Genomic DNA, 26,899 nt, shown 5'->3' with positions numbered 1-26,899 from the left:
TATATGTATCAGGTGTGTGACTGTCAAGCTTTCAGGAGATTTTTTTAAAATGTGCTAGGAAGTCCCATTTTTCAGGATGTGCCCCAAGTTATACCAGGGAACTGAATCAGCCATGGTACTCAGATCCTGACTCAAATACTACTGTTGACCTGGAATGTGAAAAGTGTTGGTGCTAGAAATGGTTTTGTGGAGCATCTGGAATTAAAGAAAGCATAGAGATACAAACTGGACTATTTTTTTATGCCTCTTCTCTTCTGGTCTCTAGTAGTAGCTCCCTGAACCTAGATAAAAGCATTTGCTGCTATTGTTGTTTAGTTGCTCAGTCATGTTAGACTCTTTAGGGAACCCATGGACTGTAGCCCATCAGGCTCCTCTGCCCATGGGGATTCTGTAGGCAAGACTACTGGAATGGGTTGCCAAGCCCTCCTCCAGGGGGTCTTTCCCACCCAGGGATTGAATCCGTGTCTCCTGCATTATAGGCGGATTCATTACTGCTGAGACACCGGGGGAGCCCAGATAGAAGCATACCCATTGCTAAAAAGTTACTGATATTTTTCTGTAAAGCCTACAGACTCTCCTGGCCCAGGGCCTTTGTACATACTGTTCCTTCTGCCTAAAAGACCCACCCCATCCACTCTTAGTCTTGTGAATCTTACTCAGCATAAGTGTTAGTGCCTCTGACAGGCCTTCCCTGAACCCCCAAATCTAAACAGGCTCTGTCCATTTCCTTGAATGCCCTTCACATTTATAGCGTTAAATTCATTCATGAGATTATTCTTCTAATGCCTCTGTATACTTGTAGCCTCCCCAGCTCAGACTTTAAGTTCCAGGGACACAATATATCTAGTTACCATTGCTTCTGCAGTGCCCGGGACATAAGATACTCATAATAAATATGCCCACTAAGTGAGTTAATACTAGTAATAGCCAACCCTGGGCAGATAGTATAGACTCTTTCAGCTCCTCCAGTGGTGCTTTCTCTCGTTTTCCATTTTATAGCTTTACGATCTCCCTCCTCCATTCACACAAGAACGTGATTCCAGCGATGGAGCAATTCTTTGCAGACTCATGCTCTTAATTTTTTTAACCAAGGTTTCTCAACGTCAGAACTATTAACATTTCGGGCTGGATAATTATTTGTTGTGGGGCGGGAGACCCTGCTTATCTGTCTCTGCTCATTATTCACCAGTAAAAATGTCTCCAGGTATTGTCCCATATTGGCAAAAACCATTCCTGATTGGGTTTAAAGTGTGAAGTGTCAAGCCTTTTACCCTCTTAGAAGAAGTACTTTCAGAACTCAGGTTGTCGAATGATGCCTGGGTTAGAGGAGGAGTCTACCAACCCAACTGGATCAAAATAATGCCTGTTTCTATTTTGTTTCTATAGCATTCCCTGTGTGTCCTTTGTAAAGGCCGTTTAGTGATGGTCTAATTCAAGGCAATATTCTGATCTTTGAAATGCAGTCCCCTGGTCCATCCTAGAAGGATGAAGGAAATAGGGGTGGTGTTTCTGAGGAAACCAATGCCTCTGAGACCCCTCTCTGGAATTGGCAATCCCCTACAATTTTCCTAGGGGCATGTCCCAGAGGACAATGAAAGGGAGACAAACAGCCCATTCTGGCATGCTTTTCAGGATCTCTCACTCCAAACAAGAAAGTCTGAGAGGCCTGGTAAAAATAAATATGGCTTAGCCCTCCTGGCACAAGAGCAGTTTCTGACAGCCAAGACTTAACTCACCCTAGGGGGTGACCGAGCCAGGGACCAAGCACGAAGTTCGTTTCTACCCATTGATATTCCCAGTGACCCACAGCAGCCGGGGCGGCTCTCTACACCAGAATTGTGCCGGATCATGGAGGAGGAGGACTTGGGATGCATGCAGAAAGTGCAGTCTCTTGAGCCTGAGTCAGAGGGACAGCCAGCCTCCCTGCTCCTCTTCAACCCCAGAGAAAGAACACAAATCATGCCTTCTGGAAAGGAACCTGTCTTTTGAATACAGAGTGGAAACTGTTTATAAATTCTTAATCCCCTGACACTGAAAGTATGGTGACCGCCTGTTCTGGATTTTTTGGGACAAATGTATTCGTTATACCACATGTTCTCAGTATTCATGTGGGGGAAAAATACCACGAGGTCAAAAAGCAAGCCTTCATAAGCAACATATACTGAAACCCTGAGACCAATGAAAGCTGCATCAAAAATGTTGTGGGGAGGGGGATTGAGAATCAGCCTCTACTTTTCACTTTTTTCTCCTTGGATTTTAGGCTAAGATGACACAGGTCTTAAAGGTCGACTGCTTTCCCAGCAGTAAGATCAAGTAAACCTGATCTGACTCGACTGCCGCCATCAGACAGCAAGAAGAACTACACACACAGAAAATGCCTCGGTTAGGTACCATGGAGACGTTAGTTCAACCACATTTCATCTGTGTAAACATTTCAGGCAAAACAGAATAGAGAAATATTGGCTAAGAAGTAGTGAATACCGCATTTCTTTCTTGCTAATGCGAACTTAATGTTAGCTTTGGTCAAAGACGATAATTCGAAGTGAAAGCCTTTGAAAAACTGCAGATGAGCAAGGATGCAATGGTGACCAATCCATTGGAGAATCTCCTAGTATTCTCTTTGCACTGTACCAAATGACTTTCCCTTCGGCTAACATGGGGCATTTGGGGCTTCCCGACTCTATTTACTAGTGAGAGGAAAGTAGTTTAAGAAGATTGCTGATGACCCAAAGGCAGAAACTGCTGGCATACTAGCTTGAACAGAAAAATTGTATACAGGACCCTAAGGAAGCTCCAATATTCTGGCCACCTGATGCAAAGAACTGACTCACTGGAAAAGACCCTGATGCTGGGAAAGACTGAAGGCAGGAGGAGAAGGGGACGACAGAGGATGAGATGGTTGGATGACATCACTGACTCAATGGACATGAGTTTGAGTAAGCTCTGGCAGTTGGTGATGGACAGGGAGGCCTTGTGTGCTGCAGTCCACAGGGTCGCAAAGAGACAGACACGACTGAGCGACTGAACTGAACCAAAGGAAGTCAGGGACTTGGACAAAAGAAGCAGGACATGATTCAACCTAGAAAATGGAAGGTGGTGACAAAATTAATCCATATTATTAATATATGCTGGAGAGAGGCATAGGCCACAAAGCGAAGACAACAGAGGAATTTACAACTTTATATACTAACCCCAAAGTTAAATATTGCTAGAAGGCTCTAGAGACTGGAGCTGGGAGGAGGCCGAGGTCTCTGAGAGGATACCACCCCAAGTAAAGACTTAACTTCCTTACCCGCTTCCTTCCTTGCCAGGATCAGAAAGTCAAAGAAGGTGAAGAGGCTAACCACGCTGATTTACAAAGACAGCGAGGAGGAACTACGTCTAGGCCAATTCTGGACGTCTGAGCTGGGGCGACAGGACCCAGACAACCACCTCAGGAAATGGGTACATGAAAAGGGGAGGTCGCGGAATTATTCATCCTAGAACAACGCTGCCTAGACTGGGGGCCGGGGTGGCAGGGGGAGGGTAGGGGCGGAGAAAAATCTCAGAAAAGGAGTTTTGACAGTGAGAACGCTGGTGAAGATACAGCACTCCAGGTCCCCTGATGGCCCTTGTTTGGTGTCGGTGAAGCCCGAGAGGATCATGCATTAGCAAGCCTTGCGGATCCTAAGACATCAATAAAGTCTGGACTCGGGGCCGGTAGCGGGGCTGGGGTCACGTCCAGGCGACTCGGGTCAGCTTGCGTGCACCACTCTGGCCCAGAGCTAGAGTGAGCGGGCATCCGAGAGTTGCCGCAACGATGACACCTTTTTTTTTTGAAGTTAAGGCCATTCGAGCAGTAGTAACGGGGACAGTGCGTGGGGTGGGTGGGGGGCTCTCTGCAGGGCTAGGAATGTGGGGGTGGCTGGCCGAGGCACCGGGCCAGCGCGGGAGGCGCCGGCGGGTGGGGGCCGGGGCCGGGGGGCGGGGGCCGAGGGCGGGAAGGGGCCGGGCCGGCGCGCGGGGCGGGACCAGGCGCGGTGGCGGTGGCGGGGGCTGCGGCGCTGGGGGCGGGGCGCAGGGCCCGGGACACCCCCTCCCGGTCCCCTGGCGGGGCGGCTCCGGCTCGGCCCGCACTGGAGGCAGCAGCAAGCCGGAGGGCGACTGGCGGGGCGCGCCCGCCGCCGTGGACCGGGACGCGGCCCCTGGGGGCGAGCCTCCGCCGACACCCTCCGGCGCGCCGTCCCGCGGGAGCCGGCGGGACCCCCGGGCCGGCAGGGAGCGCCGGCGGCGGCACCATGAGGCGGCCGTGCGGCGCGCTGCTGCTTGGCGCCCTGCTCTGCGCACACGGTAAGCGGCGCCGCCGCGCTCGCGCGCACCCGCCGGACAGGAAAGTTTGTCCCCGGGCTCTGGCCGCTGCAGGACTCAACCTTCCGAGAGCCGAACGGCGCGGGCTGGGGCCTGAGAGCCCCTCGCCCTCTCACTCCAAGCAGTTCACCCGGAGACCGTGTGCCGGGGAAGGGGACCGGGAGCTCTCCACCCGCCCCCCCCGCCCCCGACTCCTCCAGCCCGAGATGAGGCAGCGGTGCCCGAGGAGCTCCCCGGGCTCGGGTCTGGGCCAGGCTGGGTGGGGGGTGGGGGGTCGGGGGGGAGATCCGAGGCGCTCGCCCCCTCCTTCCCTCGCTGCTCTTTGAAGAGCTGGGGTGCTTCCCGTTTCGGGTTGACCCACGGTCTCTGTGTCCTTGGTGCGAATGAATGTGTGCGAAGAAAGGGAGGCGGGGAAGGATGGTCGCTAAAGCACAAATTGTAAATAGTCCTCCTTCCAGGGTCCGGGGTGGAGGGGGTCTCAGGAGGATTGCGAGGAGAGGCTCCAGTGGAATCTGAATACTTGAGCTCAGGGGATTCCTCTCGATTCGAGGAGCAGTTGCTCGGACTCCGGACCACGCTCCCGCCGAGGGTCCTTGGGCACTGCTCGCTCGCAGCATCCCCACTTAGGGGTGTTTTGGGTTCCCTCTCCTGGCTGTGACCAATCAGTTTCCTGCCCTGGATCCTTCCCGGAGGAGGGGGAGGGGGAAACAGGGTTGGAAAAGGGGCAGAGGAGGGACAGAGGGAAGAAACTGCTGGAAGTCTCCCGCAGATCCGTCCTTGCTGGGACAGGGGGGCGGGTGTCGCCGAACCTCACCAGGCAGCCCCCCACCCCACCCCCCGGCCCGCGCAGTGGCCCTCGGGGGAGCTGGAGGGATGGCAAGAGGACTGCTGCTTCATCTGCTCCTTATTAATAACTTGTTTGGTGCCCGAACGCAACTGTTGTGTGCGATGACGGCTCCGGTGGAATCTGTTTCTCGGCAGCCGGCTACGACCGTGGGTGCACCCCGTGATTTAGCAGCTGCCTCTAGTTGGTGCCCGAAGATCAAAGAACTTTGGTCGTTGAACCCCAACCCTATTCACCCACCTCTGTTCAACCGAGGTGTGGCGGGGTTGGGGGACGGTGGTGGTGGAATCTGAGTCTTCCCATTCAACCCCCGCCGCCGGGATGAGGCGCTGGACGGGGTTCAGAGTGATGGGGACTGGAGACCACGGCCTCCTAGCCGATTCTTTCTTTAACGTAAAGGGAGCGCGTGTGGAAATAGTGCAGATTTCGGAACTTGCCTGGCAGGGCGTGGAGATGCCTGAGCACTTGTTTTAAAGATTGGTTTACCTCCCAAATCCAAAACAGAGTTCTCTGCCTGTTCTTTAGACAACCCGTGGGTTTTCAATGACTTTTTCCATGCCCACACTAACCCCACCGAGCGCTTAACTCTTCCTCTCGGAGTAGTAGCCCCGCCGACCCACGTTCCTCTCTGGACTGTCCTCTCCCCCTCCCGGGTTCTCTCCTCGAAGGTTATTTGTAGCCTCTTTGGCGTGTCGGGACAGCGGCCCTACTAGGGTAGGAATGTAGCTGCTCTTCCCACCACATGGGCCCCTTAAAGGGACAGCTATGCTTTTTGGGGGCTTTTCCCCTTCGGGCTGCAAGGCAAGAGGAGGGAGCTTTCCTCCCGGCCCCCTGGAGGAAGTTTTGAAAAAGATCAAGGGAAATGGCATGGCACTGAAGAAAAAAAAAAAGGCGGGGGGTGGCTAAAACGGATACCAACAAAGCCAGAGAGGAGATTGTCGCCTTCTGCCCTAGGGAAAGGGGAGCTGGAAGGTTCCCGCGGAGACTGGCCAAGAGGATTTTATTGCTCCACAGCTGTCAGAACTGCATACATCTGCATTGAGAACCGGGGTCGAAAATTGTGTATATTCTGTGCTTCACAGAAGGATAGGAGGGTTCTTGGTCACTCTTCGGGTTCTTTTCAAGGACGAGATATTTAATGGAAACTTCAAGGCATGGGAGGCTCTCTGTGTATGTGCCTGAGGACCCTCACTGCCACCAAGATCTAAACTTTGCCTAACCTGCTGCTGAGCCATCTTCGGAGGCTTGGAAGGGACAGATTCGTGGTTTACCAGTGAGACTGAGCAGTCACTCAACCAAAAATACCTACGTTCCAGGGGCTCAAGGAGAAGTCAGTGTGTCACAGTTGATCAGTTAGACAGATCTGACCTCAACTAGGAATGAATTCAAGACACTAAAATTCAAGGCACTTATTTGGATGCTGCTAGTACTTGGGGCTTTTCCTAGAGCCTGTGGGATTGGCCTGAACCTGTGTAATACTCCTAAAGATTTTTGGAAGGAAACTTGATGACTGATAATAGCCCTGGGTATCTCCCTGTTGAGGGTTTTGGTGAGGCCTCAGACAATCCACCACCATCTGAAGAGTGGAAACCCTGTTTGTCTTGGAGATCTCTTCCAGGTAAGGTTTGGTACATAGAGGGTTATTTCTGAGGCTGAGTGACAAAAAGTGGAGCTGAGACTGGTCTCCTTTCCATCCGGTGTTGTCACGGTGCTCTGTTGACCTTGTCCCTGATCTTACTGGACTTGTGAAAGATGCCTGGCTTGTCACTGATTTTGGATTTCCTCTTCTGTCCCCTGTTGAGTATCAGATAACATCTTTGGGACTGGCATATGGTATTAAGAATGACAGGTGCAAGGGAACTGAGTAAGGCCATGTCTGATACTGAGCACATTGGACTTGCCCATCTTCTGGGCCAGCAGAGAACACAGGACGTTACAGAGGACAGGACGTTTTACTGGCCTTTCTCATTCTTTCTATGGGTTGACTGCTAATCTTGATCCCTAAGAAGAAGGAAGATGGGAGAGGCTGGCTATGTTGCTTCTCCTTTGAAGGGAGGATCAATCCTAGGGGTTTCCAAAATAGGGGGAGAATTTTGGAGACTGCTTTAAGAAGTGGTCTTGTCATTTTTTGTGTTTGGACACATCTCATAATTTCGTGACAATTCCATGTCCGTGACCAACTGGTCTGTTAGCCTGTTCCAGCCACGGTCTCTACATTCCTTGCCACAGTTTAGCTACGAGTTTTGTCACAGTTGCCTGGACATGGGGCATCTGGCCCCAGATTGTGTCTGGATTACCATCTCATCTTCAGTATTGGAAACCTTTCTCCTTTTCTCAGCCTGGTGGGATTCAGTGTCCCAGGAAAGACTTCATGCGGACTGGTTGGCTGGCAGAGCCAGGGTTTGGCCCTATAAATAGCTCTGATGAATGCCTGTGCTTGCCACTCTCCTTCCAGCTTCGAGCTGACAGGGTCAGGTTCTTTTTCCCCAGCACACTCAGGAGCATTCCCTGAACTGGGTTGTGCACCCATTCATTTGTTCATTCATTCCCTGAACACACATTTGTCAAGTGCTAATCTAATCCCTGCATGCACTGCTCCATGATCAAGAAGTGCAGACTGTTTGAATCTTGGCTTCACCACGTCTTGGTGATCCTGTATAAAACACTTGATCACCTGGAACTTCAGGGTTCATATCTTTAAGGAAGGGGCTGGAATAGTAATAAACTCTCATGCAAGGATCCTATAAAAATTAAATGAGATAATGGTACATTCAAACCATTCAGCACAGAGTCCCACAGATCAATGTTGGTTGTTTGCTAGCGTGCTTGCAGAAATGGATTAGAGATGGGTTTCGCCTTTGGACTGTGGGAATCCGGCAAACAAGTAGTTAAACTGCAGCGTCATGTGCTAAAATGGAGGCTCAGCCCTTCATTCATTTCAGCTGGTTTTTGCTGTATCTCTTTTTTTTAAGATCATGCCCTTTCTTTCGCACCTTGAACACTTAATGAAACTTAAGCATATTTCTCTCCTATCCACACTTCAGAAAAGAAGTCTGTGGAGCTCTGCTGCGAGTCTAGCGGGCTCACTCTGCCTCAATTCCCCTGGGTCAGCGCCTGGGAGGTGGGGCTTTCCTCTGAGAGCATCCCCGCGGTCGGGGTTGCAGCCAGCCATCTCACCGTAAGGTTGCTGTGACCCAGGGTGAGAGGTGCTGGCTGAGGTCTCCTGGAGCTGGAACTGTTTAGAATTCCAGGCTCTCCCTCCCACTGGCCTGGGAAAGGACAGGCCCCAGAGCTCATAAGGTAGCAATTGCCCCAATTTGGGGGCTGGGCCGCTGTGGGGCTGCCTTCATTCACGACTACTGTCTTCAATCCAGAATCCTGTTGGCATGCAGGGAGAATAGATTGGAGTCTCAAGCCCACGACCCAGCCCCCAGCCTCTTCACCCGTCGAGTTTGACCCCTGTGGTCTCTTTGTTTTTTCCATTTAAGTTGGTGCCACTGATGTGATGGGGCGGGGGGGGGGGGGGCGCTGCGGAAAGTTGACAGTAACCAAGAGCAGCCGTTCAAAAGAGCTGATTCTCAAGCTTTCCCGGCAGTCCTTTGACTCCATTTTCTGTTCTGCATTTTTGATTTAGCAAGAAGCAAACATCCTTGGTGCCCTTGGGCACCTTTTACGCCCTTCCGAGCAAACTTCATTCTTCCACGGCACGTAGGCATTCCCATCCTCGCTCATAGCTGAGTGGATCGCCCACCAGCTGCCCTGACACCCTGCTCTCCTGCTCCTTCAGGTTAGAGTGAGGAGGGAAAGGGCGCTGCCCGCACCCCAGCTGGAGAAAGCCTCGCCGGGGACTTGCTGCAAGCCCAGACACAGCCCACCGGAGCTCCCCCCTCACCTCTGTGCAGAGCCGGGAGGATCGGAGTTGCGAGCAAAGCCGGAAACAAAAGCCTGGGAGCAAACCTCCCATCTGGCGGAGAGGCAGCACAAAGGTGCTGCTGCATAATTTATCACTGGAGGTTTTCTGGGGCTGGGGAAGCTCCTGGCCCTAGAGCCTTTTGGTGGGGGAGAGGGCCCCCACCGCCTCCCATTTGGGTGAAGGGCTGGGCAGGTACAGGGTAGAGAGCCACCTGATTGGCAGTGAAATAAAGACGCTTCGAGGTTGGAAGGAGCTCCAGTGGTCTCTGCTCGCTCTTTTGCTCCACTTCCTGCCCAGCCGGCAGGGCAGGGGGTAGGGGAAATGCTCCAAATAGTCCCCTCCTTGGCCCCAGCCTGGGGAGCCGACTGTCACCATGGCCTGGATGAGGACAAGAGATAGTTTCTCTGTTGGGTTGACTATGGCCTGCTGGAAATCAAATACAGATGCTGGGTTCTAATAGCCGTACATCTAGCAAAGAAGAAGGGCTCCCCAGGTGGCTGAATGGTAAGGAATCTGCCTGCCAAGCAGGAGACATGGGTTCAGTCCCTGGATTGGGAAGATCCCCTGGAGAAGGAAATGGCAACCCACTCCAGTATGCTTGCCAGGAAAATCCCGTGGACAGAGGAGCCTGGCAGACTACAGTCCTTGGGGTAGCAAGAGTCGGACACAACTTAGCAACTAAACAACAGCAACAAAGCAAATAAGAAAGGGGAGTTTCCTCGTCTTTCCACTGCCCCCACCACAACCCCACACTCACCTGCTGTTTAAATAAGAAATTTCAACCACAGTTTCAGAGAAGCAAAAAAAGTGAATGGCTTTAAAATATACCTCCCCTAAATGAGAATTTCTGCTCCTCTGGGAGTGATCTCTGCTGACCACTTTGCATAGCAAGTTGGGACATGTAGTCCAAAAATGACAAATGGACTTCTGGGGCAGTTAACACTGGTGAATCTCTTTGCTGTGTTGCTGGTGCTGTGATAAGTGTTAGCATGTTTTATCACATTTACTCCTCACTGTATCCTTACTAGGAAGATTCTGTTAGATTCCGTCTTACAGATGGGAAGGTAAGGCTTGGGCCATTTGCTGTCACACAGCTAGTGAGTAACTGCCCCAGGATTTGAACCCAGGGCCTGAGCTGTTAACCCTCTAATCCACACTGGCTCTTAGAACAGACTCTTTTATATCTAAACTATACCAGAAGACCCTGATCGGGACTGGTTTCTATTTTATCTTAGATTGACCTCTCCTCTCTGTTTTCAGTCTTCATTTTCTCAGAGTATCCCAATGCATAAAGAATTACCTATCGGGTGCTTTTTTTTTTGGATGGAGGGAGGCTTTAAAAAGCCCCCAGGAGATGTGGTTTGTTGCTCTTTGAAGCCATGTGTTATCCTGTGGGCCTTGGGTTTTGAGATGTAGGGGGAGAGGTGAGCAATATTCTGAGCAGCCTCTCAGCGAGCACAGCCGCCTCCTAGCCCTGCTGGATTTGTGGAGTCTTGTTGACTGAGCTCCTGGGCAGGGTGAGAAGACCTCTGAGGACCTGTATGGAGACATAGCTACATTACTGGATTAAGAGAGAAGACACAGATGAAGATGGTGGTATTAACAGCAACAACAAAATATAGCTTCTATGATGTACTTTGTATGTATTATTTCATTTAAACCTCCTATCAACCCTATGAAATAGGTACCACCACTACTCCCATTTCACAAAAAAGGAAACTAATCCATGTCTAAGTTGCTCTGAAATTTAGGTTCTAAATGCTCTTTTCTATGCTTGCCTCCTGGGAATTGGTTGATGATAGATTAGGTAAGGATAAAGGATGCCATGTACTTCAAGCTCCCCCAGAGAAGGGCCGTAAAGCAGGACTGTGGTCACAGGACTCTCCCCCATCTCTTCCTGAGGCCGCTTATGCTGCCAACTTAACACATGGGAGCAGCACTGCAGCTTGGCACACAGTCGAGTTTTTAGACATCTCAAGCCCTGAAATATTAGGGCTTAATCAAGGGGTGGCTGGATAAGACAGTCTGAGTGAGTCAGATTCTGTGTTAGTAGGTGCTGTCATTTATTGAGAGCTTAGTATATGCTAAGGGCTTTTTATGAATTAACTAATTCAATTCTCATAACATCCGTGGGAGGTAGGGGCTCTTATCCCAGTTTTCCAGATGAAAAACTAAGGTAGAAATTAAATAACATGCCCAGGTCCAGTGGCCAGTAGTTAGCTTAGTTTTGTTCCCATGTTCTTGACACTATGCTCTTCTGCCTCAAAACTTTGGAAGCTGACTATTAAAGACTTCTTTTCTGTGTTTGAAACTGGCCAGAGAGGGCTGAACTTACTGGGACCGACAGTCATGTGTCTCATGGTGTCACTTTTGAGAGGGCCCTCTAGGAGAAGAGTTTATCAGATAGATTCTCAAACCAGGTAAGGTTGGCCTCTAGGGATCTAGGGACAGAGATAAGGAAAGTTATGGCATGTCAGTAACTCAGCCTGATAACATAGTGAATGAAAGGAACTCTTGTTGGAGAAAGGAGTGAACTTAAACTTTACCTGGATACACGTAGGTAGCCACCTTAAAAAGAAGATTCTTGCTTTCTTGAGTATAGGGTAAGTAGGAAATGACCACTTTTATTTCTCATATTCTGGGCTTCCTCTTTTCCTCTGACTTCAGCTCCCACAGGATTCTCAAGGAATTTGTCATCTTTTTCACTTTACAAACTTATATGATCCACACTACATGCAAGCATTGAGCGTCGCACTGAATACAGATACGAAGCTCTACACCTTATAGTTCCAGCTGCCCAGAGACTTCTGGTCTGGTAGGAGAACAGCGGTCCCACAGTGGGCCAGGTGCTGCCACAGAGGAGACCCCAGAGGCCACCGGGCACAGAGCAGAGGCTTTCAGTTACGTCAGGCTCCACGAATGCAGGTGGGGCAGCATCAGGAAAGGGTTCACGTCCTGGCCTCCTGCTGTCAACCATTTTCCTTGTTTGGTGTTGGTTCCAGAGTGTTTTTTGTGCAAGCTCTGTCCTCTCAAACAATGGCTGTATAGAAACCTGGGTCTCTCCTGACTCCAGGTATCTCTTGGGTGAGACCAGATCCATTTCCATATGGCTTTTGGCTCCTACCCCTTTCAATCAAGTCAGTTTTGTCTTGCTGCATGGGCCTTCCTTTCAGTGGGAGATACTTACTGAGTAACTTACTCAAGGATTGGTCCCTTGATTGGCCTGGATGTAGTTTAGGGTCATTTCAAACAACTTTTCCTCATTAAATAAGGTTTGTATCTTCATCATGGCTGCCAGTTATTAGAAAAGAAGACAGCATTGGAGGAAAGAACAGTGTTTAAGAAAACCATTCCTGGTGGCCCAGTGGCTAAGACCCTGGTTTCCCAAGGCAGAGGGCCTGAGTTTGATCCCTGGTCAGGGACCTAGATCCCGCATGTTGCAGCTGAAGAACCCGCATGCCACAACAAAGATTGAAGATCCCAAATGCTGCAGCTAAGACCTGGTACAGCCAAACAAACAGATATTTCTGAAAAAAAAACCGTCCTTCACTTATATGAGTGATGATCTTTCCCTTTCCCACTGTAATCACTCCCATGCTGCGAGAGCTGTCATATACCTGTACTCACAGGACACCCCTTAAGCCTTCTCATTTCTGGTTCAACTTGAAAAAGCTGCTCTGTAGCTGTGTACAGTCACTGGACACCTTGGGCCTCCAGTGAAGGTGTGGTCCCTCCTGAGCTGAGCATTCTGTGAAGTGGTGAGGAGCAGCGCCTCTCCAACTTGACTGTGCCAAAGTGAGAAGCTTTACTCAAAGTCCGGATTCTGAGACCAGAGTAACAGAAGAGTATTGGTCTAAGGATCAGAATGGGGCTGCCATCCTGGCTGTCCTACTTAACCTATGACCTTGGCCAAAGCAGATGAACTTACCTGTTAAAAGGGCACGACTGTGATGATTAAATGAGAACACAAGTGTGTGTGCAAAAGTAGCTTGCAAACTGCTAAGAGGAACCGCAGAACTGGATCATTTGTTGCATGAAGTCCTGTCCTTTTCCGGACCAACACAATACTGAGGCGCTCATTACCTCAATACTGAGGGTTCCATATTCTCCTTGCTTCGCTACTTGACCTTCAGTTCAGTTCAGTTCAGTCGCTCAGTTGTGTCCGACTCTCCGCGACCCCATGAATCACAGCACGCCAGGCCTCCCTGTCCATCACCAACTCCCTTAGAGCAAGGGAAATGGGTCTTTAGCCTTCGCAATAGCCAGAAGGAGAGGTCACTGCTTGAAATCTATCAACTCGCTGTGCATTTGCTAAATGACAATGCAGAAAGAAGGACCCGGAAATCCCAGTATTACCAATTCCCTTTTTGGATCTCAGAGATTTGGAAACTCTCATAATAGCAATACCACGTATTGGGAGGCAGTATCATGAGGGGATTAAGAGCAGAGGGTCTGGAATTGACCTCCTGTGTGTGAGTGATGGCTCCAACCCTTAGTATCTGTATGATTTGTCAACAGACTTCTCCTCCCTGGGTCTCAGAGTCCTCACTTATAAGATGGTGATAATAATAACAGACACCTCCCAGACTGTTGAGAGCCTTCAGTGATGTAGCATAAGAAAAGTATTTTAGAAAAGTATTTGGAGAGCATGTGGTAAATATTCAGTGAGTGGTGGCTGTATTTTTATAAAGCTTTTGCTGTGTGCCGTCCCTGTGCTAAGAAGTTTACATGGATTTTTAAAATTTAAAACATTTTTTAAAAAGCAGTTATTTATATATTTGGCTACACGGGGTCTAAGTTGTGGCATGTGGGCTCTTTAGTTGTGGCATTGGGATCTAGTTTCCTGATGAGGGACCAAACCCAGGCCCCTGGTGCTGGGGCTGCAGAGTCTGAGCCACTGGACCACCAGGGAAGTCCCAGATTATTGCGTTTAATCTTTACAAAACCCTTTGCGGTAAAATTATTGTTACTGCCATTTTATGGATGAGGAAACTGAGACTATGGCATGAACTAACTTGCTCAAAGTTGTAGAGTTAGTGGTAGAACCAGGACTTGAACTCCAGCCTCTCTGACTCTGGAATCTATGTTCTCTCACACGTTCCACGGTATCTGGTAGTTTAAGCAGGTGGACGTCTCTCTTTATTTCTTAAGAAAGCGGTGAGAAAGTGGTAGGTAACATGGCTGAAATTCGAGTTAACCTCTTAGGAAGGCCCTAGGAGCACATTAACGTGTATCCTAAAAGCTGGATTACCGGATGATCAGGGATAGTGAACACTTTGGGAAGAGATCTTTTCCTGGTTGAACAGCATTAAATTGAAGGTCCCATCCCCTTTACAGCCAAAGTAGACTTGCACCATGGCTGGGAAGTAGTGTTCAAGGCCAGACGCGCAGGGGAGTGCTCCAGCGGAACACTGCTTGAGATGAGGCCCGCGTCCTGCCACCCGCAGGCATTTGTCTCCTTTCTCCACTCTCCATTCTTTCAATTAAAAAGGGTTAAAAGCTGTCCTTTATGATCACAGCCAGGATTTGAGTGAAAAGGCAGAATTCCACCTCCCAGGATCCCAGAGGGGCAGCAGTTGTCCAGAAGAGCCGAGTCTTGGAGGATAATGTGTCTGTTTACTGTATGAACACCCAAGCCAAGAGTTTGCCTGTCGCCGGCTGCCTGACCTTCACATGCCGACGTTCAGATGTTGCTCTGACAGGCAGGAAGTCGTGCCTTTTCAACAACCAACTTGATGCCCACTGGATGGAATGCTTTGTTTCGAAGCCTGCAGGGGGAACTCAGGACTTCTGCTATCACTCAGCCAAAGGGGACTGGGGAGGCTTAAAAAAAAAAAATCCTCTGAAGGCTCTTCTTTACCTACTGAATTCCTTTTTTTTTAAAAGATTTATTTATTTATTTATTATTTTTGGCTGTGTGGGGGCTTTTCTCTAATTGAAGTTGTGAGCGGGGGCTACTCTTCCTTGTGATGCGTGGGCCTCTTACCACGCTGGCTTCTCTTGCAGGGCACAGTTTCTAGGTGCGTGGGCTCAGTGGTTCTGGCGCGTAGTCCCAGCTGCTCCACCTCATGGAGAATCCTCCTGGACCAGGGATCGAACCCGTTCCCCTGCACTGGCAGGCAAATTCTTAACCACTGGCCTGGATTTCTTTTGACTTGCATGTAGCCTAAGATGTTGCCTGTCCTTGATCCTGGTACTCAGGTTCTTAGCATCAAGGCCTTTTAGAAAAAAAGCTAGCCCCCAAATGTTCATGTCCCTGCGCCTCCAGCCTGCACTTCTGGAGCATCCTTGGTGTGCCCAGGCATGGATCAGCCTCTCCCACATTCATCTTCTCATCCAAGTCTGTGACATTTTTATACACCAGGCTAAGGGGGCTATCGTACTTAACAGAAGGTAGCACAACTGGTCAGGGGCACCCAGCTCCATCCACTTCAGGTCCAGAGCGGTTTCCTCTTTCCCTCCCTCCTGTGCCTTCTCCTCGCCATTCACCCCCTTACCCTGCTCCCCTCTTTGTGTAGTTAGCAGTATTTCTCAACCTTCCACTTACATTTTAGGCTGGATAATTTCTTTGTTTGGGGGTACCTGTCCTGTACATTTTGGAGTATTTAGCAGCATCTGTGGCCTTTATCCTCTAAATTCCATCTGCATCACCAGTTACAACCCAGAATGTCATCACACATTGCCAAATGCCCCCCAGGGAGGAAAAAACATCCTTCACTGGGAACCACTGTGGAAGCCTATTCTTCCTCTTCATCATTCCTCCCCGCGAAAGGGGTCAGTGTCTTGGTGAGCCCCATGGCACGGAGTCCTCTGGAATGCTTAGTTATTGCTCTTTCATCCCAGCCAGAGTCCCCGAAAGCAGTGCTTATAGCTGTGGTGAGCTGATCACACTTAGAAAAGTTTCTCAGGCTCTGGTGTCCAGGGTCTGAGTGAAAAAAAAAACAAACCCCATCCCTTCTCAGTGCTCTCAGAACAGGCCGGAGAGGAGGGGACTGGGGCATTGGTGCTTGCCTGGGAAGAATCCTCCGTCCTGTACTTGCAGGGAGAGCTGGAGAGACAGGCGTGCTGGCCTTGGAGTAGAGATGCAGCTTCTCTCAGATGGATTCCTGTGGCTTCCGCAGGAAGTCCTGCATCTTTTCTAGGGCAGCCAGTTCCCTTAGCATGTGGAAGGCGAGGGCAAGGCCTCCTCTGAAGGTGGGGTGAGAGCGGTGGTCCTTCACTCCAGAGACATACCTTTTGCCTGTAGTTTCAGAGCTTCACAGATCACAAAGGCTGGCTGTTCCTGCCCCCCATCCATCTGCAGGTTAGGGACCCCTGCTTTCTTCTTATAATTGTCCTGGGGGTGGACATGGAGAGGGAGGGGTCTAGGGAACAGCAGCCCTTTGCTTTCGGTGGGAATAGCAATCCATCCTTTCACTCTGGGCCCTGAACCCTAAAGCTGGCCCAAGGAAGATAATGTGAAGTGAGGCTGGATATCAAGGAGATGAGCCAAGAGAGGGATGCCGGGCCCGGGAAATAGGAAAGGAAGCGGGGTGGATTTGGGAGCTGACTCCTTCCCTATTCCAGCCCAGCCCTAGGGCAGCGCCCAGCGGAGGGGAGGACAAGGAGAAGAAAGCAAGTGGGGGAGATGAGCAAGAGAGAGGTGGCCCCCGTCTTTCCCAGCTGCAGCAGCCCAGCGGGTTAGATGAATGCTGGCGTGGGGGGGAAGAGTGACCCTGGCAGAACCCTTTGTTCCAGCTGAGGCTGGAGCGGGGGCACCGAGCCATTCACACGCCATCCCAGGGCATCCTGCTGGGCACGCTGGGGAGGGGGCACAGCGGCCGGTCATGGGACTTGGCCAGGCAGATAGCTGGATGCTCAATAGGGAAGCCCAGCTGCGTGCGGCGGGGGCTGGGGGCGGGGCAGCCCCTGCCATCCTTCCTCCGGGCCGCGGCCAGGCACACAGACAGGAAGGCCCCGGCTGGCCCCAGTCGTTCTGCCCCAAGGCAGCCTGGTCCCCCCACCCCGTCCCCCCACCCCGTCCCCCCACCCCGTCCCCCCATCTCCTGGTCTCCCCCCTTAGAGGTGCGCTCTGACTGTAGGACTCCCAGCAGTGTCTGCTGCTTCCTGCTTCCCGGTGTGACTTCTCATCCCCAGAGGGGCTCCAGCATTGTAATTCCTCGTCCCGGCCCTGCATAGAGGCAAAGAGGCAAAAACATCCGTAACGCCGCCCGGTTTTGGAGGGAAGGACCTGGAAGCCTTTGTGCCTCGGCCTTCTGTCCCTGGCTCCCTTTCCTCGGGACCACTAGCCCTGCCATTGGCATCCTTTGTCTCTGGGCCTTTGCGGGTGTGCAGAAAACCCTGCCATAGAGGGGAGACCTGGGCCGTCTGTGAGCCCAAAGTCAGAGGGTATCTTCTGGACCGTTTGTGCCTAGAGGAGGGGGAAGGCACCCTGACGTCACCCACATCTCCCCGCAGTCGTCTCCCTGACCTCCTGGGTAACCCCTCCTAGACCTGGCTCCTCTACCTTGCCCCGCCGCGGGATGGGTTTTGGTGGGTTGGGAGCTGAGCGCTCACGGGCTCCTCTTCTCTCTGCCCAGGACTGGCCAGCAGCCCCGAGTGTGCCTGTGGGCGGAGCCACTTCACGTGCGCAGTGAGCGCCCTCGGAGAGTGTACCTGCATCCCTGCCCAGTGGCAGTGCGATGGCGACAATGACTGCGGGGACCACAGCGACGAGGACGGATGCAGTGAGCACCCCGGGCTCGGGAGGGCGGCGGATGTAGACAGATGGGAGGCTTCTCCGGTGTGTACGGCTTCAGCCTTCCTGTAGTTCCCGGATCTCCGCACACGTATAGTCAATAAATGGTAGCTCAGCTGGGAAAGAATCCGCCTGCAATGTAGGACACCCCGGTTCGATCCCTGGGTTGGGATAGACCCCCTAGAGAAGGGATAGGCTGCCCGTTTCAGTATTCTTGGGCTTCCCTTGGTGGCTCAAGAACCCCCCTGCAATGCGGGAGACCTGGGTTTGATCCCTGGGTTATTGGGAAGATCCCCTGGAGGTGGGCATGGCAACCCACTCCAGTATTCTTGCCTGGAGAATCCCCATGGACAAAGGAGCCTGGCGGGCTGCAGTCCACGGGCTTGCGAAGAGTCAGACACGACTGAGCGACTGAGCACACCCAACATAGCCAATAAAACAGAGACTTTAAACAAGCCTAGGAAACAACAGCCTTGGCTCGATCTCCGTGTTTGTGTGCGTGTGTGTCCGTGTTGCGTATTTGTGCATTTTAAAATGTCCACACTGTGCGTGGATGCAGAGTGTTTGTTTCTTTCGTTGGTATTCTGTGTAATCACAGCTTTTTAAACAGCATAACCTTGAGAAGAAATCTTATATTCTCGTTAAGTCTCCCCTTTCCCCTAGTGCAGTAACATACACAACAGGCTGGGGTGTCCGGGATCCATGTCTGGGATGTGTAGCAATATTGCTCCTGAGCCGGTTACTTGTCTGGGTTCCGAGGTGTGGCTCCCCCACCCCGGCAGCACCTACATCTGAGGGAGGCTAATTAGTCTCGTAAGAGTGAAGCTACAGCCCGGACCTTATTACCCCAACCATTTTAGCTAATTGCGATGATGGTAAATGGCTCACTTTCATGGAGCACTTTCATATGCATTATCTCAAAAGACCTCTCTGAGTCAATTATAATTATCCCCATTGTACAGTCGGAAGAACCTGGAGCTACGAGAGGGTAACTGGCTTGTGTGATAAAAGTAATGAGCTCTAGAACTTGACGTGGAGCCCAGGTGTGTCAGTCATCATTTAATAAGAGGAAACGGGGGAAAGACATTTGTATCTCTTTTCATGTTTTCCTTCACTGCTTTCCTGGTGGTTTTGAGTTCCTCGGACTCTTCTGTCCTGTGAACCCCTGCCTGCTTCTCTGTTAGTGGGGCCGGGGGCAGTTGGAGGAGCCGGTGAGGATGGACTGTAATGCAGCCAGGGCCGGAGGGAAGGATGGGGCCTGCCTGAGTAAGTGCTGCAGACTCACCCCTGTTCCCCTCCCCTTCCCGGGCTCAGAGCTGCCCACCTGCTCCCCTCTCGACTTTCACTGTGACAACGGCAAGTGTATCCGCCGCTCCTGGGTGTGTGACGGGGACAACGACTGTGAGGATGACTCGGACGAGCAGGACTGCCGTGAGTGCTGCGCGGGGCTAGGCGGCTTCCATCGGGCTCAGTGGGGAAAGGCGTTTCCATAGAAGAGGCCCCAGTTTTTCACCATTGAGGATAGTGTTTGCTGTGGGTTTGTCACCTATAGCTTTTATTGTGTTGAGGAATGTTCCTTCTATTCCTGCTTTCTGGAGGGTTTTTTATCATAAATGGATGCTGAATTTTGTCAAAGGCTTTCTCTGCATCTATTGAGATAATCATGTGTTTTTTATCTTTCAATTTGTTAATGTGGTGTATTACATACACGCATGGCTGATTCATGTCAATGTACGGCAAAACCACTACAATATTGTAAAGTAACTAGCCTCCAATTAAAATAAATAAATTAAAAATAAACAAACAAAAGAAAAGAAAACGAGGCCCCAGCCCATGGTCTCTGGCTCTTGTCCTTCCACCTCCTCTTGAGGCTTATCTAAGCCCCTGGGGCGGGGGGACCGCCAGCCCCCCGGCTCCCTAGGGCAGCATTGGAGCTGCTCTGCTCCACCAGGCTTCCTGTTGGGCATCCGGGCACTGCCCCCCCACCCTAGCCTGCAGCAGCCTGACCACCCTGTGCCCACAGCCCCCCGGGAGTGTGAGGAGGACGAGTTCCCCTGCCAGAATGGCTACTGCATCCGGAGCCTGTGGCATTGCGATGGTGACAATGATTGTGGCGACAACAGTGATGAGCAGTGTGGTAAGCGGTGCTCCGGGGGGACGGCGGGGGGCAGGCAGGGAGGCTGGTGGATGGCCTGGCCGTGGCAGGGGCAAGAGCCTCAGGGGCCCTAGCACTGCCCAACCCTTGAACTGCCCGGGTGTCTGGAGCAGCTGGAGGAGAGCAGGACGAGGAGACGGGGCCAACATCCTGGGGACCACAGAACGGGAACCTGAGGCCAATCTCTCCAGGGCCTCTTCTTTCCCCTCAGGAGTCTATACTGAACCCGCGGAGTCTTGCAGGGCCTGGGTCAGACTCCCAGGGGGGCAGTGAGGGCGGGAGTCAGGGAGGATGACAGGAGGGTTACCGGTGCGGCTCCTGCAGGATTGCTGTCCCATTGTGTACCCCCGTCCCCACCCCCCAGACATGCGCAAGTGCTCGGACAAGGAATTCCGCTGCAGCGACGGAAGCTGCATTGCTGAGCACTGGTACTGCGACGGAGACGCCGACTGCAAAGACGGCTCCGACGAGGAGAGCTGTCGTGAGTGGCCCCAGGATGCAGGCTGCCGGGCTGGGCCGGGGGCCGAGGGCGCCACGCGGTGGGCTGGGGCCCAGGCTGAGGAGGGAGAGGGCAGCGCCGCTGGCCGGGAGGGCGGGTGCTTAGGCAGCAGCTCCTCCTGGGCGGGGCCGGGAGGGAACAGGTGGCCCAGGTGAGAAGGGAGGCCTCCCTTTGGTCCTCTGACATACGGGCGTGTATCAGGGCCATACCCAAGGAAACTTCTGTGTCTGAGCGCCTGGCCCCTTGGAGGAGTCCGGTCCCCTCTCCTCTGAGGGGGCCTGAGTGCGTGCCTCTCCCCGCCTTGCCCTCCTTCCAGCCTCAGCAGTGCCAGCACCCCCCTGCAACCTGGAGGAGTTCCAGTGTGCCTACGGCCGCTGCATCCTCGACATCTACCACTGCGATGGTGATGACGACTGCGGAGACTGGTCTGACGAGTCTGACTGCTGTGAGCACTCAGGCCAGCCGGGTGGAGGACGGACGGGAGGCCAGGCTGGGAGGGGCTCCTGGGGGGGCGGGGGTGGGGCCCGCTTGCCAGCTGGGGCAGGAGCTCAGGAGAGGAGCTTCTAGAGTCCCTGGTTCCCTATGGGGCCAACATGGAGGAGCCGGGGTGCCGGGGCTGTGGCTTCCTGGTCCACCATGGGACACTGCGTGTGCGGACTGGCTAAAGACAGAAGCCTGGCGTGTCTTCCCAGCCTCCCACCAGCCCTGCCGCTCTGGCGAGTTTATGTGTGACAGCGGCCTGTGCATCAACGCGGGCTGGCGCTGTGACGGCGACGCGGACTGTGATGACCAGTCTGATGAGCGCAACTGCAGTGAGTGGGGGGCAGTGCCAAGGTCTGGGCCAGAAGCAGGGACAGGCCACCTCTAATAAAGCTCCAGGAGAGTTAAGACAGGTCCACCATGTACAGTCGTGTAGGTTGGGCACTGCACAAAGGTGCTAGGTCCAAAGGATGCCAGTCCCACGGTAGACTTATAAATTCCATAATTCCCTAGATTTATGTAGTCATCATGGCAGTTTTCCAGCAGATGGCAGTAAAACGTCTTGAGGAAAAGACCCCACAGAGATGCCATAGAGACCAACTGTGACACTGGTGTCAAAAAGACTATCAAAGGGATTTCACTGCTGTCCAGTGGTTAAGATTTAGCTTAAGACAGGGGGTGCTGGTTTGATCCCTATTCAGGGAGTTAAGATCCCTCTCGCCTCCTGGCCAAAAAAGATCCAAAACTTATAACAGAAACAAAATTGTAACAATTCAATACAGACTTTAAAAATGGCCCCCCAAAAGAAAAATGGTCCACATAAAAAAAAAATTTTTTAGGGAGAAAAGAGAAGTGGTGTGGGTGCTGGCATAAAGTACAGCCTAGGGCGGCGGGGTGGGGCTTCGGGCTAAAGCAGGGTCAACCTTTCAACAGTCCTGTGCTTTGCCCAGCCACCTCGGTGTGTACGGCGGAACAGTTCCGCTGTCGATCAGGCCGCTGCGTCCGTCTGTCCTGGCGCTGTGATGGGGAGGATGACTGTGCGGACAACAGCGATGAAGAGAACTGTGAGAACACAGGTAGTCTCGCTGGAGAAGCGCAGGCCCCCTAGCCCATAGTTAGGCTGGAGGAAGGAGGTGGAGAGGGGGCGTTACTGCTGCCTGTCCCATTGGGCCAGCGTGATGCTTTCATCAAGTCTTGCCCATGGCCTGGATTTTTCCTGCTCGTCTCAGTTACCAGTGCCAAATCAGGTGCATCTGTTGACCCGCAGCCTCACGGCCTGGAACACAGTATCAGGGCCGGGAGTTTCGATGGCCTCTCACATTCCTACTACACGCAGCCAGCGCCTGTTGCTCTGGCCTCATGAGCAAGGACTGCTCTCCGGTTGACAGCCCTACGCCCCCTCCCCTAGCCGCACAGGTGCCGGACATGTGGGTGGGCTCTCTCATTCTGCCCCATGTCCCCTCTCACCACACCACTGTGCTGTCCTGGGGAGAACACGCACGCAGACAGCCCCGTCTGAGCTGTTTCCTGCCCTGGACCCCGACCCTCCCACCTTGAGTCTCATCTGTCTCCAGCTCGCCCTAGAAAATGACAGGCTCCCATCTTTTTCTTTTGTTGACCCAAGCCCTGTCAGCCCTGCCCGGCGCTGACCTAGCTCTCCTTCCCTCCCCGTCTTCCTCTCTAGGAAGCCCCCAGTGTGCCTCGGACCAGTTCCTGTGTTGGAACGGGCGCTGCATCGGGCAGAGAAAGCTTTGTAACGGGGTCAACGACTGTGGGGACAGCAGTGACGAGAGCCCGCAGCAGAACTGCCGTGAGTGTCCCCACCCCGCTCCCCGATGTGCCTGCCCATGGTTTGTGGCCACGCTCCACCCATCTGCTTCAAAGGGAGGCCTCCCCAGGGACGCTCGCAGCCCCGGGAGCTGTTCTTCGTGGTCCAGGTGGAATGCCAAGTTGGCCGTCTGGGGGAGGATTCCGGGCTCAACTCCCATCTCTGGCTTGGCTGGCACAGGGCCCCGGACGAGTGAGGAGAACTGCAATGTTAACAACGGCGGCTGCGCCCAGAAGTGCCAGATGGTGCGGGGGGCCGTGCAGTGTACCTGCCACACTGGCTACCGGCTCACCGAGGATGGGCGCACCTGCCAGGGTGAGCTGGGGCCCCCCCGGGCAGGAGCAGGGCCAGGGGGCTGGGGTAACCATGGGTCAGCCCTCTGAGAGACGTGAGCATGTGTCATTATCTCAATAGCCCCAGGAGCTGGGGGTTGTTGTCCCCTTAACCACTTGCTCTGTCATCTTCCCGCTGGACCTGGGTAGTAGGCGGGTGTGTGAGCAGAAAAGAGCTGGTCAGCTTGGGAGCTGGGGCTGGAAGATGGTAGAACCGAGATCTCCTGCCCCTGCTCCGTCGCCATAGATGTGAACGAATGTGCTGAGGAGGGGCACTGCAGCCAGGGCTGCGCCAACAGCGAGGGGGCTTTCCAGTGCTGGTGCGAAGCGGGCTACGAACTCCGGCCTGACCGGCGCAGCTGCAAGGCTCTGGGTAAGGGGGGGGGGGTTGGCATTTGGCTGGGTGGGCAGAGAGCTGAGCAGGGCAGCCGGGGCTCTGGTGCTTGGAGATTGGTAGAAAGTTAGAGAGATGGTTCTTTTTATTTTTATTTTTTGCCTTTTAATTTTATATTGGGGTATAGCCGATTAACGAGTTTGAGCAAACTCTGGGAGCTGGTGAAGGACAGGGAAGCCTGGCGTGCTGCAGTCCACGGGGTCGCAAAGAGTCGGACACAACTGAGTGACTGAACAACGAAATCGTCAGTTAACAATGTTGTGATCATTTCAGGTGTCCCGCAAAGGGACTCAGCCGCACATGTACATGTGTCCGCTCTCCCCATTCTCCCCTCCCATCCAGGCTGCCACGCAATATTGAGCAGAGTTCCTTCTGCTATACAGCAGGTCCTTGTCGGGTGTCCATTTTAAATATAGCGGCATGTACACATTCATCCCAAACTCCCTAACTATCCCCTCCCCACATCCTTCCTCCCTGGGGACCATAAGTTCATTCGAGAGAGATGTTTCCATTGCAATGAAATGGAGTTGTGTGTTGCATTCTGGGCCCCAAGAATGGGATCAGATGTACGCTTTGCAGGCTGCCAGTCTTCTAGGAATGATGGATGCTAATGGCTTGGGACGTGCCCTAGTGGGCCAGGGGGGCCCCTTGGAGCTGGGGGGGTGCGTGCTGATGGCTGCCAGGGGGCAGCTCTGGAGCCCAGCGGGGGCCCCATGTCTATGCCACGTCCCAGGGCCTGAGCCTGTGCTGCTGTTCGCCAATCGCATCGACATCCGGCAGGTGCTGCCGCACCGGTCCGAGTACACACTGCTGCTCAACAACCTGGAGAACGCCATCGCCCTGGACTTCCACCACCAGCGCGAGCTTGTCTTCTGGTCCGATGTCACCCTGGACCGGATCCTCCGCGCCAACCTCAACGGCAGCAACGTGGAGGAGGTTGTGTCTACAGGGCTCGAGAGCCCAGGTAAGGAACGAGGCCCCGTGGGGAGGGGCAGGGCCACACCACCTGCAAAACCAGCAAGGAAGGAACACGTGAGTGGCCACAGACCTTTAGGCAGCAGAACACCTCACAGTGAAACCCTGCATGCGGCTCTAAGACAGAAAATGTCCGTTAGTCTACCTTCATTTAATAGGCTCAGATTTGTAATATTCGCTCGTTATTGAGCTCAATCAGTGAGAATAATAAGACCATTTCGTTGAATGCAACTGTTTGAAACCAGAGATTTGTGGATGGCAGCTGTAATTCTCTATCAGCCTGGTATCCCATCTAATTCTGACTTGCTTTGATTACTTCGTATTAGGAATATTCTGATGGACCCAGATAGATAGCATCCAAATGTTTGCAGATTAGAAAAACGGCAGCTCACTCTGCCATTCTCAGGCCATTCGACAAGCTGGGGAAGTGGGTTAGAATCCGGTATTAATTAAGCACATTTGACTTAGATGCTTATGGAACTGATGATGTTCCTCTGTAAAACCCTGAGGCACAGTTTGCAAACCCCGGGGCCAGTGGGGGTCAGGGAGCTGGGATTCTGGAAGTGGCGTATGATTGGCTGAGAGGACGGTTACCTGAGCTCTCGTTGCCCCAGTTTCTTTGTCCTCATGGGCACTATTATGGCACCTAACTCACACAGTTGTAACAACTCAAGGTAAAACATGTGTTTGTAAAATGGTGAGAAGAGTGCCTGGCCCAAGAAGCAGCTTCGTGCAAGAGTTGCCCTTGTTTCTATAGCACAGAGAGGCCCTGGCTGAACCCCTGACACTCTTTCCATGGCCTCTTTCCACCAGGGGGCCTGGCTGTGGATTGGGTCCATGACAAACTCTACTGGACCGACTCGGGGACCTCAAGGATTGAGGTGGCCAACCTGGATGGGGCCCACCGGAAGGTGCTGCTGTGGCAGAACCTGGAGAAGCCTAGGGCCATCGCCTTGCACCCCATGGAGGGGTGAGAGAGTTGTGACTCCAGCTGCCATGTTCCTCTCACAACCTTTAGAGACAGTTCCTCTGCCACCTGGGCCAGACTTTACTGGGGGGCGGGGGGACCTCACAGTGTGGCGTTAATAGCCTTGGCTCTGCACCCAGACACACCTGGGTTTTCAGCTCCTCGGTAACTGACTGTATGGCCTTGGGCTAGTTCATCTTTCTAGGCTTCCATTTTACTCATTTCTAAACTGGTGATAAAGATATACCTACCACACAGCTGTGTGAAGATGAAGTGAGATGATGCATTTTAAATGGCATGACACACATTATATAAGTGGTAGCTGTTTAGTATTTTTGTTATTAGTTTATAGGGTTGAGCGAATTAATAAAAATTAGTAATTTTATTATTAGAAGAAAGTAGAAGAAAGGTCTTTTGCAGGGGAAGTCTTTGCCTCTGGCTTTTAAAAATTAAGTGCAATCCATTGAGAGGGGTATCTTCTATGATCCTACAGTTACAGGTTAGCTGTTTTAGAAACATAGTTGTGTGTGGTATGTGGCATGTGTGTGTGCGTGTGTGGGTGTGAAAATTACAAAAGGCAGTGGTAGAGGCTGTGACCAAGAAGAAAATGCTTGTCCTAAGTAGTATCCCAATAGTATTTTTTTCAGTTTCACAAGGTCAGGATTTTTATCTGTTTTGTTCACTGCCATGCTCTCAATGTGAAAAGATATGCTCATCTCATAGCAGATACTCCAAAATATTTTTGTTAAATGAATATATTCTCTGTCTAGAGACATTTAAATTCAGGCATTGAGGGACTTCCCTGGTGGTCCCATGGTTAAGATTCCGTACTTTCAATGCAGGGGGCATGGGTTGGATCCCTGGTCAGGGACCTAAGGACCCACATGCCATGCGATGTGGCCTAAAAATTTTTTTTAATAATGATAAAATAAATAATTCAAACATTGAAAAACACTCTGTAAACCCAACAGAATGTATTTCCTACCAGCTGGAATCCCCTGGGTGAAATCGGTAAGAGCCCTCTGCCTGATTACTAAGCCGGGTACCTTACCTGCCCTCAGTCACCTGCCTCTCAATGTCCTTTTCTCTCTTCCCAGGACCATTTATTGGACAGACTGGGGCAACACCCCCCGCATCGAGGCCTCCAGCATGGATGGCTCTGGCCGCCGCATCATCGCTGATACCCATCTCTTCTGGCCCAACGGCCTGACCATCGATTATGCTGGGCGCCGTATGTACTGGGTGGACGCAAAGCACCACGTCATTGAGAGGGCCAATCTGGACGGGAGTCACCGCAAGGCTGTCATTAGCCAGGGTGAGGCCCTTCCTTCACTCTCCTTCATCTCTCGTCCTGCTTACCCTGTCCCAGCCCCCAGAAGCCTTTGGCAGAGGGTGAGATTTGTACGGTGGCCAGGCCTGGGCCCAGGG

At 52.4% G+C, this 26,899-nt stretch overlaps 1 protein-coding gene across 1 annotated transcript in view; it reads left to right on the top strand.

Annotated features, from left to right (window-relative positions):
- Positions 1-4,094: 4,094 nt before the first annotated feature.
- The window catches only part of LRP4 (LDL receptor related protein 4), a 52,072-nt gene continuing 29,267 nt past the window's right edge, over positions 4,095-26,899 (top strand). The window contains exons 1-14 of the mRNA XM_055422440.2: positions 4,095-4,329; positions 17,684-17,830; positions 19,156-19,272; positions 19,865-19,978; positions 20,361-20,477; positions 20,812-20,940; positions 21,188-21,307; positions 21,926-22,051; positions 22,660-22,785; positions 22,984-23,118; positions 23,383-23,508; positions 24,263-24,493; positions 25,318-25,474; positions 26,569-26,786. Of these exons, the coding sequence (XP_055278415.2) occupies positions 4,278-4,329; positions 17,684-17,830; positions 19,156-19,272; positions 19,865-19,978; positions 20,361-20,477; positions 20,812-20,940; positions 21,188-21,307; positions 21,926-22,051; positions 22,660-22,785; positions 22,984-23,118; positions 23,383-23,508; positions 24,263-24,493; positions 25,318-25,474; positions 26,569-26,786 (1,915 nt within the window). The 5' untranslated portion in view covers positions 4,095-4,277. The remainder of the gene's footprint in view (positions 4,330-17,683; positions 17,831-19,155; positions 19,273-19,864; positions 19,979-20,360; positions 20,478-20,811; positions 20,941-21,187; positions 21,308-21,925; positions 22,052-22,659; positions 22,786-22,983; positions 23,119-23,382; positions 23,509-24,262; positions 24,494-25,317; positions 25,475-26,568; positions 26,787-26,899) is intronic.

This window comes from Moschus berezovskii, chromosome 14, assembly GCF_049115385.1.
Source record: "Moschus berezovskii isolate FMDL1 chromosome 14, NW_MosBer_1.0, whole genome shotgun sequence".
Lineage (NCBI taxonomy): Eukaryota > Metazoa > Chordata > Mammalia > Artiodactyla > Moschidae > Moschus > Moschus berezovskii.
The sequence above is the reverse complement of the archived record's forward strand: the minus strand, read 5'-3'. Positions and strand labels throughout refer to the sequence as shown.